The sequence below is a fragment of the Salvelinus alpinus genome, chromosome 4 (assembly GCF_045679555.1).
Source record: "Salvelinus alpinus chromosome 4, SLU_Salpinus.1, whole genome shotgun sequence".
In the NCBI taxonomy this organism is placed as follows: Eukaryota; Metazoa; Chordata; class Actinopteri; order Salmoniformes; family Salmonidae; genus Salvelinus; species Salvelinus alpinus.
The window spans coordinates 33,632,235-33,645,305 of NC_092089.1; the positions used below are offsets into that span (position 1 = coordinate 33,632,235).

At 41.0% G+C, this 13,071-nt stretch overlaps 1 protein-coding gene across 1 annotated transcript; it reads left to right on the plus strand.

The window, feature by feature from the left end:
* Positions 1-645: 645 nt before the first annotated feature.
* tnfrsf1a (tumor necrosis factor receptor superfamily, member 1a) lies at positions 646-12,778 on the plus strand. Its single transcript, XM_071396673.1, has 10 exons — positions 646-826; positions 1,539-1,652; positions 1,971-2,091; positions 3,661-3,789; positions 3,977-4,126; positions 4,325-4,409; positions 8,381-8,460; positions 8,634-8,815; positions 9,124-9,247; positions 10,818-12,778. The coding sequence occupies exons 2-10, from the start codon at positions 1,587-1,589 to the stop codon at positions 11,105-11,107; spliced, it is 1,227 nt and encodes a 408-aa protein (XP_071252774.1). The 5' UTR covers positions 646-826; positions 1,539-1,586; the 3' UTR covers positions 11,108-12,778.
* Positions 12,779-13,071: the final 293 nt, after the last annotated feature.

Below are 13,071 nucleotides of genomic sequence, written 5' to 3' on the forward strand. Positions count from 1 at the left end.
AGTTAAATTCTGAGTATGAGTAAATGTACTTGGCGAATAACGGTGATTCTGATTGGGCGAGGGGCAAGTTGAGCCAATGTCTAATCAACACATCCCATACAAATGATGATTACATTTAGTCTGTTTTATGCATAATATGAATAGTATTTTGAAGACACCTCGCATTTGAGTGATTAGTCAAGTTTAAAAGATGAAAAATGCCTTGTTTCGCTATGCTTAGGCTACCCTGTTCCCGTACTCAATTTACTCCATACCCGGGGTAAATTGTGCCAAGAGACAAGCTATGTTTTCAAAAGGGTTGTTTACATGAATTCTGATTATTTCCAGGGACACACAACTCCCTAAAATTTACGTAGATATCTTTGTTAGATACTATATTTCCTTGACGTAGTGATAATGAATGTAACAAATCGCTCAACATACCCCTCTCACCTGTTGCTCCGATAGGCAGAGGGGGAATGCGTATTTAGCATTATGCTACATCCCGATAAAATAAACAATCCCCCTAGCACCCTGCAGGTGTTTCAATTGTTGTTTTTATACACTTGGGAAATGTCTCTTGTGACCCATAGGCGCACAGCCTGCTATTGCTCAATCGAGTACTATGGCGTAACCTGTATTACGCCCTGCAATTCAGACTTCCTTGAAACAATGACGTTTCCATTTTCCCGTTTGAGTCCGCCCCCTCACTAGAACTCGCGATTTAATACCCTGGCGTATCTTTTGAGATTTGAATGCATTTCTTAAAGTCTTACTACAAATTACATTTTAATTTTGGAGACTCGACTGCATCGCCATTTGTCATGTAGGGGCGGTTTTGATAAAGGTAAGTGACGGTAACTCTCCGCCTATAGTTTTGGGAAAAGAGATTGATAATATCGGACTTCTGCGGCTAAAAGCAGTGGGTGTACGCTACAGTGAAATCGAAACTAAATACGTTTTCTCGGTTTTTATTGTGGTTTAAGTGGAGTTTATTCTTGAACTAGATATGGACTTTGTATTAATTAAAATGCATAGCCCAGCTATAACGTAAGTCCCGGAAAATAATTTACCTCGCCATACATGGGTTCCCGAGTGGCGCAGCGGTCTGAGGCACTGCATCTCAGCGCTAGAGGCGTCACTACCGAAACTCTGGTTCGAATCCAGGGTGTATCACAACTGGCCGTGATTGGGAGTACCATAGAGCGGCCGTGTTTGGCCGTCGTAAATAAGAATTTGTTCTCAACTGACTTGCCTAGATAAACAAAGGTTACATTCTAAAATAAATTAATTCATAGCCTAGGCCCGATAGGCTATGTAAATTATTTTCCGAGACTTACGTTATAACGCTAGCTAGGCTATGTGTTTTAAATCAAACAAAGTTCATATCTATATAGCCTAGACATGGTAGAAAAAAGTTATTTTTGCACAGTGAAATACTGATTCATATTGACAACATTTTCTTTGCACTAGAAAAAACGTAAGTCAAGTAGGCCTAATGTGTGAAAGCATTATGAAGAGTTTTGTCACACGTTTTACCCCATCTCTCCTTTCTGCAGGTGTTGTTCTTTCAAAGATGATGTTAGTGAGGAGAGTGGTGTGAAAGAATGGACGTCTTGAGAGGGAAATGGAAGGAAAAATGCATTCTGAACGTTTGCGCTCTGCTCGTATTGGTAAGAAACTTTAACATGACATGAACAGATGCATAATGCCCTCTACCAATAACATAATGCCCCATCTAGTCGTACTTATTTCTCAGCAATACATTAATTATCCCCCACCAATCCATCAACTATCAAATTTGTCAATTATTCACACCATTCAATTCAGTGTTAATACATTATTAAATCAGTAAATAAATTAGTCAATCATTTCAGGAATAGGCCTATACAGTAGCCTATCAATCAGTTATAAAATATATAACAGTAATTACATATGACTGGTATTTGATTGTATCTGTTCTATAACAACAATGTAATGTAATGTTGCAGTGCTGGTCAGTAGACCCCTCCCTCTCGGCACCACCACCTCCTAGGACCCAGGAGTTTCAATGCCCTGAGGGGAGTCATTACCACAATGCTAACGGGACATGCTGTCGAAAGTGCCATGAAGGTAGGCCTTCTGTACTATATTACACTGCACTTATACAGCTGGGCTTTTCCATTCCAGAGTGTAATGTGGATGTAACTTATACTTTTCCATACACTATGCATTGAGCTAAAGATCAAATCCGCTTTAAAGGGAACAGTGCAGTGCCACTGTTCGCCCCAGAACTAGGGTAACTACATGTCCCAGATTGTGTGGGACAGTCCCTCATTTTTGCCCTTTGTCCCACGTCCCGCAACCAAATAATCATGTCCCTCATTTTATCAACAAATGAAACACTACTAATTTAGAAAAAGGTTTATTTTTATTTTATTTTATTGACTTCCTATTAATTTGATGAGAATTTACATTCCAATCTGTCTCTTTTGCAGTGAAGTTGCCCTTATGACAATATACTATAGCATAAGGATGTGGTGCGGGTGATAAAGGGGAAATCTGCAGTAACTACATTCATTTTTTGATTTAATTAATGATATGTACCTATTGATTTTTGAAGAATATAACTTAGAAATGCCTCATGAGCTTAGTTCAAATGTCGCACCCCATCAGAACCCCAAATATAAGCTTGTTTTACTCCAATGTTTGTAAACAAAGTAAATGTTAACAAATATTGTATAGTCTCAAAACATGATTAAAACTATAATTCTGATATCATGGATGGTCAGTCCTTGCATAGCTCTGTCTATGAATTTGAGAGTGGTTACGTTTCTCCAGCCCCATCCCTCAACTTTTTTTACGCTTTCTTATTGTTTCAACTGCTGATGGACGTTTTTAACACTTCTCCAATGTTGTTGAGATCTGATATTCTGCACAGCGCAAGAAGAGATGTAGGCCAATGTTATATCGTCAACCAATCACATTTTTTAAATAATTTCGGGGCTAAATTCCAGCTAAACTTGGAGAGGACAGTTACCTACCGGTGTTTACAAAAAGCGTGTGTCTAACGAAGAGCTACAAAAATAAGTAAACATCCGTATTAGACTGAAAGATATAAGGTCATTTCGTCAAACTCTCCATGCTCATTAGTTGCTCATTCAACATATTTGATGCTACTTCACTCAATCCTGTTTTAAAAGTCTATTTTCTTTTCTCCTGAGAGGAACCACAAATGTTTAATTGGCCAAATATTCCCAGATTTCCGTACAAAACAGCCACACAAGTGGTCTCTTGTTTCTGGATCACCAAATGTTGCGCAAGGCAAAAGAGAATGCTACGTGTGCTTCAATTGGCTCACTCGGTGCAGCGGGGGAGATGTGTGTGCCTGTGCATTGATGTCAGAGGGGGAAAACATATGTTTGCAGTAACTTCTTTGTTGTAATATCCCAAATGGATGTGGCAGTTTCACCACTTAAGGATTCCAGCTTTAAACAAACATCTTATTTCAAGATTCTACTCTTATTGTGTATAAAAGACGGCCGTTCAGTCGTCTGTCACGCGGTAGGCCCTACATACTGTATACTATATTTGTCACTCTCTAGCCTAGTTTTAGCTCTGACGTATTACCAGGTTTTACAGTAAATAAATATGCTGGATTGTATTGCCTCCCCCTTAGTATGTATGCCTTGTGTTCTCCAGGGTTTAAGCTGGAGGAGCACTGCACTAAGGACGGCGGGAATAGCAAATGTGTCCCCTGTGAAGAGGGCCAGACGTACCGAGAGAAGAGTAACTATGCCAATACCTGCCTCCGATGTACACGCTGTGTTGGTACAGTACAATTATTTAGAAACATTTTCAATGATTTACAATAATGTGCAAGTATTTACAAAATACATTGAATAAAATGGCATCACTATAGATGGTCTCAATGTGGTATGATAGCAAATGTCTCTTGTCTTCTCTCTCTTTCTCTCTATTCTGTTCTCCTTGGCTGTGTTGTTCCATACACCTGTAGACAATAAGGAAGTGGTGTCATCATGCAAGAAGAGTAAGAACACAATGTGTCACTGCAAAAAAGGCTTCTACAAAAATATAATAAACTCGGGAACATGGGAGTGCCTCACTTGCGAGACATGTGGACCTGGAGAGAGAGAAACGCAACCATGTGAGTTTGTCTTGCTAGTGTGGTTCATAATGTTTCACGTTTTTCCACCCAACCTGGTATTTACTTATGGATTACACAGTATAATGGTTATTACATAATAATGACAACCCTTTGTCTTGTAGTACTAGTAGTATTATTTGTGTGTGTGTGTATGACAAAGTTTGTGTGTGTACTGAGTGTACATATTGTTGTTGACAGGTACTCAAGAGAATGACAGAGTGTGTGAATGTGAGGACTTCTACTTCCGAGACAAGAAAAACAAGGCCTGTCATCCATGCAAAATGTGAGTACTGGCTTGTGAACAAGCTGACACTCTTTTGTCCGTTAAAACTCTTGGGTTCAGCCCTAGTATATAATTATACCCCACAGGAAGAGCTGAAGAGTAAGTATACCTCTTCATCCATGAAATATCTTGGAGTAAATCAAACAAAAGATACACCCAAACTTTATGACATGAATTACGATCACATCAACAAGAAAATATTTATGATGACCTGGACAGGTGGAATTCACTTCCCTTAGATCTTAGTAGTAGAATTGAAACAAGCAAACTGCCGAGGTTACTGTATTTGTTCCAATCACTGCCCATAGAAATCCCACCTAAACGGTTTAGGGATAAACGGATATCAAGGTTTATCTGGAACAGTAAGATACCAAGAATTAGATATACAACATTACCCCCACTATTTGTTGGTAATTGTATGGCCTTACCAAACCTAAAAGATTATTATGTGTCAGCCCAATTGAGACCTCTGGTTTGTTGGTGCAATTCAGAATACGAATCCAAATGGAAAGACATTGAGACTACTTTGACAGAGATACCCATACAGTCCGTTTTGGGAAATAAGGGCATGGTAACAGAAATATACAATAGACAAAATCAGTGGATTCATTTCTCGCTTAAGACATGGTTTAGGGTTGTTAAGCAAATTAATTTAGACAGAGATCAAACTGCTGAGTTGGCCCACATACGACCCCAGCTTCATCCCTGCAACTCAGGACAGCAGATTTCAACAATGGACGCAGAAAGGCATCACATCATTCAGTACAATTATAAGGAATGAGATCCTGGAGAATTTCCAGGACCTAAGTAAAAAAACATGGCTTAGATAAACAAAATTGATCAAAATCTATTTTACAGATACATATAAGTACAACACTATTTTTTTAATGGAGATAAAAGTGATTGATCCTCAAAATGTATCCAAGTATTCACTAACGCATACAACTTGGGGAGTAACAAAAAAACTATTTCAAATCTTTACTTGGGTATTCAATCCTCAAAGAAACATTCTACAAACTATATTAAACAGAAATGGGAGGAGGAACTTAACATTGAAATAACTGATGAAACATGGTTGAACATATTAGAGACTCAACAAAGCTCCACCAACTCAAGGTCATGGAGAGAATTCTGTTGGAAGAATGTTACACGTATCAACACCTAAACTGAAATCCAAACAGACTGGCTCCCTACACCCTTGTTGGAGAGAATGTTATACGTTTCTTCATAACACCTAAACTGAAATCCAAACAGACTGGCTCCCTACACCCTTGTTGGAGAGAATGTTATACGTTTCTTCATAACACCTAAACTGAAATCCAAACAGACTGGCTCCCTACACCCTTGTTGGAGAGAATGTTATACGTTTCTTCATAACACCTAAACTGAAATCAAAACAGACTGGCTCCCTACACCCTTGTTGGAGAGAATGTTACACGTTTCTTCATAACACCTAAACTGAAATCCAAACAGACTGGCTCCCTACACCCTTGTTGGAGAGAATGTTATACGTTTCTTCATAACACCTAAACTGAAATCCAAACAGACTGGCTCCCTACACCCTTGTTGGAGAGAATGTTATACGTTTCTTCATAACACCTAAACTGAAATCCAAACAGACTGGCTCCCTACACCCTTGTTGGAGAGAATGTTACACGTTTCTTCATAACACCTAAACTGAAATCCAAACAGACTGGCTCCCTACACCCTTGTTGGAGAGAATGTTACACGTTTCTTCATAACACCTAAACTGAAATCCAAACAGACTGGCTCCCTACACCCTTGTTGGAGAGAATGTTACACGTTTCTTCATAACACCTAAACTGAAATCCAAACAGACTGGCTCCCTACACCCTTGTTGGAGAGAATGTTACACGTTTCTTCATAACACCTAAACTGAAATCCAAACAGACTGGCTCCCTACACCCTTGTTGGAGAGAATGTTACACGTTTCTTCATAACACCTAAACTGAAATCCAAACAGACTGGCTCCCTACACCCTTGTTGGAGAGAATGTTACACGTTTCTTCATAACACCTAAACTGAAATCCAAACAGACTGGCTCCCTACACCCTTGTTGGAGAGAATGTTATACGTTTCTTCATAACACCTAAACTGAAATCCAAACAGACTGGCTCCCTACACCCTTGTTGGAGAGAATGTTATACGTTTCTTCATAACACCTAAACTGAAATCCAAACAGACTGGCTCCCTACACCCTTGTTGGAGAGAATGTTACACGTTTCTTCATAACACCTAAACTGAAATCCAAACAGACTGGCTCCCTACACCCTTGTTGGAGAGAATGTTACACGTTTCTTCATAACACCTAAACTGAAATCCAAACAGACTGGCTCCCTACACCCTTGTTGGAGAGAATGTTACACGTTTCTTCATAACACCTAAACTGAAATCCAAACAGACTGGCTCCCTACACCCTTGTTGGAGAGAATGTTACACGTTTCTTCATAACACCTAAACTGAAATCCAAACAGACTGGCTCCCTACACCCTTGTTGGAGAGAATGCGGCCTATTGAGGGCAGACCACTCTCATGTCTTTTGGTCCTGCCCCGCAATCAAAACTTACTAGGGAGAAATAAGATCTAACATTGAAAAAATAATTGGATTTGACATAGAACAAACATTCATTTCTTTGTATTTGGGTGAAATGTTTGATAATTTACACAATAGAGAAAAGTACCTGTTGAAGGTGTTACTGGCAGCCAGTAAAAAGGCTGTCACTAGGAAATGGCTACAAAAAGACCCTCCCACCGTGACACAATGGATATTGTTAAAGAAATATGACCTTTGCTTTAAGAACTAAAGAGGAGAGAGGGAAAATGGGTTTCATACTGTAAAATTGTATGATGGGTGCTGTACCTGCCAGACCTTTTTTGTTCTTTTACTTTATTTGTATTATCATTGTGTTGTTCAATAAAAACAAAGTAACAAAAAATGAACATTCTGCTTGTAAATGGGAAGTTTAATAGAATCCGTCTGCAACATTGTGCAACAAACTTCTTCCCGTGGGTGAGTTAAAAAGGAAGAAGTATTTTGACATGTCAGCTGTTTTGTGGTCACACCAACCCTGGTCCTAGAGACATACAGTCTGTTGCTATGTAAGGTTGACAGGAGAAGGTCTGTGTGTCCAGGCTTTAGTTCCAGCACAGCACTAACACACCTGATTCACCCTAATCTACTGCTTATCAATCAATCAATCAATGAAATGTATTTATAAAGCCCTTTTTACATCAGCCGATGTCACAAAGTGCTATACAGAAACCCAGCCTAAAACCCCAAACAGCAAGCAATGCAGATGTAGAAGCACGGTGGCTAGGAAAAACTCCCTAGAAAGGCAGGAACCTAGGAAGAAACCTAGAGAGGAACCAGGCTCTGAGGAGTGGCCAGTCCTCTTCTGGCTGTGCCGGGTGGAGATTATAACAGAACATGGCCAAGATGTTCAAACGTTCATAGATGACCAGCAGGGTCAAATAATAATACAGTAGTTGTAGAGGGTGCAACAGGTCAGCACCTCCAGGAGTAAATGTCAGTTGGCTTTTCATATATATATATATGAGAGAGGGAGACTTAAATTCACACAGGACACCGGATAAGACAGGAGAAATACTCCAGATATAACAGACTGACCCTAGCCCCCCGACACATAAACTATTGCAGCATAATTACTGAAGGCTGTGACAGTAGGGGTCTATAACCCCGGACAGGGCCAACCAGGCAGGATATAACCATATATCAAGACCTTAGGCAGTGGTGGCCACTGATACAGTGCTGGTAACGGTCTCTTTCAGTGTTCTGTCTTTCCGGAGGGGGGTATGCTGCAACAGGATGGCCTGGATGGTTCTTCTGTAGAGCTGTTCTTCACATGTCTCAACATTAATCATTTCCTCTTCACAAACGGGCCACTTCCTCTTCAATAACATACCATTTCCTGTGTGCATTTTCTCTCCAGTTGTGAGCTGACTGCTGACTGCCAGCAGGAGTGTTCTTCAGGCACACATCCCACTCCCAATGTCGATGGCAGTGCACATCGTGAGTTTCTGATACTTTGTGGCTGGGTCTGGCTAGAAACATAGTTTGTTTATTTGGTGGGTCACAAGATACTTTGAAACTTTTTTTTGTTTTGCTTAAATTGGAACTAGACTATTTCTGCCCTAAGGGCTGCAGAACGTATTCATTCTCTGCATGTTTTTCCCTCTTTCCAGCCGAAGATACTGGATGGGGTGTTTGGTCTCCCTACCTGTTGGTTGTGTCCGGCTATGTTTGTGTGTTGTTACTGGTGATTGTGGTGATCATGGGCGTACTTGTGGTCCGACGGAAACCAAAGGGGTCTAGCTCCTTTCCCTCTGCTGAGATCACCTCTCAGGTCTCTGAGACGTCTACTCGGGTGAGATACATCTCTGACCTCTCACCTTTGACCCCTGACATCTCACATTTCACCTCTGACCTGACTGGACAAACCCAATCTGATAAAAACCTCTAAAAGGCTTGTATGGAGAAAAAATAGATACCAAATCATCTACTGTTTTGAATACCCAAGAGCATTTATAGACTGTTTGCACCATAGTGCCAGGGAGGAAACCAATAGGATTTCCTTTATTGATTGTACTGTACTCCCCGGGTTTAGGATGTACTGTTAGTGGATGCAGTTCTATATAGTAGAATTCTGATGTTTTCCATTTTCTGTGATTGTAGAGGCTGATCCAAGAGGACACAGAGAACGTTCTCAACCAGAGTATCCCTTCATGTAGCCCAGTGTGTGAGTGTGAACAGGAGCCCCTCAGCAAGCTACCGGACTGTGTCCCCAAGGAGATCAAGAGTAAGTGTGTGTGCATGTGCGTGCATGCGAACGTGTGTGTGTGCACATGTTTACCTATTTTATCCAGACTAGAATGTCCTGACGAGTCATCAGAATGTCCTGACAAGGTAGGACAACAAGAACAATTCTGGAAAATGAGGACCTTTTTTAAGGTTAGGGTTTGGTTAGGTTTAAGGGTTAGGATTTTGAAAGGAAATATGTTTTTACTCTCCAAAAAGTCCTGAGAATTCATGAAAACAAAGCTGTATGTGTGTGTGTTGGAATGTGATTTTTATTTTTTTATATACATTACATGGCCAAAAGTATGTGGACACCTGCCCGTCGAACATCTCATTCCAAAATCATGTGCATTAATATGGAGCTGGTCCCCCCCTTTGCTGCTATAACAGCCTCCACTCTTCTGGAAAGGCTTTTTACTAGATGTTGGAACATTGCTTGTGGGGACTTGCTTCCATTCAGCCACGAGCATTAGTGAGGTGGGAACTAATGTTGGGCGATTAGGCCTGGCGTGCAGTCAGCGTTCCAATTTCTCCCAAAGGTGTTTGATGGGGTTGAGATCAGGGCTCTGTGCAGGCCAGTCAAGTTCTTCCACACCGATCTCGACAAACCATTTCTGTATGGACCTCGCTTTGTGCACGGGGGCTTTAACATGATGAAACAGGAAAGGGCTTCCCTTAACTATTGCCACAAAGTTGGAAGCACAGAATCGTCTAGAATGTAATTATATGCTGTCGAGTTAAGATTTCCCTTCACTGAAACTAAGGGGCCAAGCCCGAACCATGAAACAGCCCCAGACCATTATTCTTCATCCACCAAACTTTACAGTTGGCACTATGCATTTGGTCAGGTAGCGTTCTCCTGGCATCCACCAAAACCAGATTCGTCCATCGGACTGCCAGATAGTGAAGCGGGATTCATTTCTCCAGAGAACGCGTTTCCAGAGTCCAATGGAGGCAACCTTTACACCAGTCCAGCCAACGGTTGGCATTGCGCATTGTGATCTTAGGCTTGTGTGCGGCTGCTCAGCCATGGAAACCCATTTCATGAAGCTCCCGACGAACAGTTCTTGTGCTGACGTTGCTTCCAGATGCAGTTCGGAACTGGGTAGTGAGTGTTGCAACCGAGAACAGACTATTTTTGCGCACTTCAGCACTCAGCGGTCCCGTGTTGTGAGCTTGTGTGGCCTATCACTTTGCGGCTGAGCCGTTGTTGCTCCTAGATGTTTCCACTTCACAATAACAGCACTTACTGTTGACCTCGGCATCTCTAGCAGGGCAGAAAGTTGACGACCTGACTTGTTGGAAAGGTGGCATCCTATGACAGTGTGAAAGTCACTGAGCTCTTCAGTAAGGCCGTTCTACTGCCAATGTTTGTCTATGAAGATTGCATGGCCGTGTGCTCAATTTTATACACCTGTCAGCAACGGGTGTGGCTGAAATAGCCGAATCCACTCATTTGAAGGGGTGTCCACATATTTGTGGCACATATTTGTGGCCATGTAGTGTATATTGGACTCTATTTTAATCTCTTTCCCCTCCTATCACCTCTCTCTGTTCCTCTCTCCCTCCAGTCTCTGAGTTGATCTACTCGGTGTTGGACCAAGTCCCCCCGCGCCATGTGAAGGAGCTGGTGCGTTCGCTGGGTGTGAGTGACATAGTGATAGAGAGGGCTGAGAATGACCACCTCCGTGACACTAAGGAAGCCCAGTACCAGATGCTGAGGGTCTGGGCTAAGGGAAGTATGCAGGGAGGGGGAGGGGTGCTAGCACGCCCTCTACTGTACCATCTGCTGGAGAAGCTGAGAGACATGGACCTGGGAGGGACTGCAGAGGAGCTGGAGACCATGTATGGAGATCAGTAGAGGGAGAGAGATGCAGACTGTATAGACCAAGTAGGGGACCCTTACAGGTTTCTCTTCTCTATGTCGACTCAAAAGAGAAACCGAGAGGGACCAAGACTATTCATCATATGTATAGGATAATTAGGGGAGGGAGAGAGAGAGATGGGTGAGGTGCTAATGGGGAGAGAGAGAAGATCAGCCACATCCCCTTGTCCCTGACCTCACTTGTGTAGTCCTGAGAGAATAGGATTGTTACAGTGTAAGCAATATGGTAGTTGTTCCACCTGGTCCAGATCTGATAGACTAGGTGGAAGTGTTGCCATGCTTTCATAATATGTCATAATGTATTATATAACCTTTTGGCAATGAGGCTGATTATTGATTACCGACCGTACTGTTCTTATATGTTTTTCAAATATATATATATATATTCTTTGCACATTCGAACCAATGAGGAATCGTATGTTTATAAAAAGCAGTTTTAGACAGTGCTGTTTGTAAAACAGGCAAACTTGTAATGTGCCACACACAGGTATGAGAACCACACTAACAATTGAGTTAAACGCTGTGTTTAGGGTAATACAGATTTAACACCCATCTATAGTATTACAGTTCTATATTACTGAGTATTAGGTGGCGATAGATAGCCAGTAACTGAAAGGTTGCTGGTTCGAATCCCTGAGCTGATAAGGTGAAAAAAATAGGTCTGTGCCATTGAGCAAGGCACTTAACCATACTTGCTCCTGTAAATCGCTCTGGATAAGGATGGCTAAAATGTAAATGTGAAATGTATTAATTACTAGTGTTGCAGTAGTACTCAAGCTAATATTTAGATAGGAATCTGTATAGCTTTTATCTTCCCTGTCTCTATCTTGCATTAATAAACCACAAACATATCAAACAGATATTAGCATTATATGTCATATTTGAAGTCTTTGAAGTGTTTTTTATATGGTTATTAATGCTGCATAGGAGGATGTTGTATATTTGAATGGTTCTTTGATAAGTTGCTGCTTGGGCGTGAAGATCAAACTACTGTAGTTTTGCTGTCTTTTACTACTGTCTTGATGTGCACATTCTTGTTTTACAAAATAAGTTAGGGATGTATCAATCTGTCATATTTCTTTACTATTCAGTGTGCAGTGCATTCCTCCTCTAAAAATCACACCCGTCTAGGTTGTCTCTGTGCCATGGTTTTTGATTACCACAAGAGATTGATTCTTATATCTGTACAGTAATAGTTGTGTCAGTACTGTTAGGGCACAGACAGGTCTTCTGTAGGCGTTATCCCTGAGTTATTGACATTCCTTAAAGCCCCATCATCATGCTGCCATTATTCAGGATCCCTTAGTCAGAGGACACACCTGTCACTCTGCAGGGCTGACTGATCTCTGGGAGACTAAACATGGAAACTAGGGATGGGTTGATGGATAGATAGCACTCAAGTTTCTAGTTTTTAATGTCAGGTGCACAAGTACAGTGAAATGCCATGTATTGGATTTTATAATATTTTACAGCACTTTTTAACATTGAATTGTTACTGGTGATTTTACTAAAGACAAACTAGTTTTATTCTCAAATCACATACAATATATGCAGACATTGATTTGTTTTGAATAAGGTGGGGGACGTGCTCAACCAAGTTGATCAATTGTATATATTTTTTAAATAAAAAATCCCTTGTAAAAGTGACCTGGTATGCAGTTGTTATTATGACTGTAAGTGTTAGCTACTGTTCTATTCAGTGTATGACTGTAAGTGTTAGCTACTGTTCTATTCAGTGTATGACTGCAGCATACATTATGTATAGCTTTGTTTTCTTGCATGTCTGTCTGTGTGGTCTGTGTGTGTGTATGGCGGTGTAATGGTGTGTATAACTTCTGGTATGTAGTCTCTGCATTCCTCGACGTAGCATTAACTTATTAAATTATACTCCTCACGCTCCCTCTCTGTCTTTGGCTCTCTTTTTATCATTACCCTGTCCT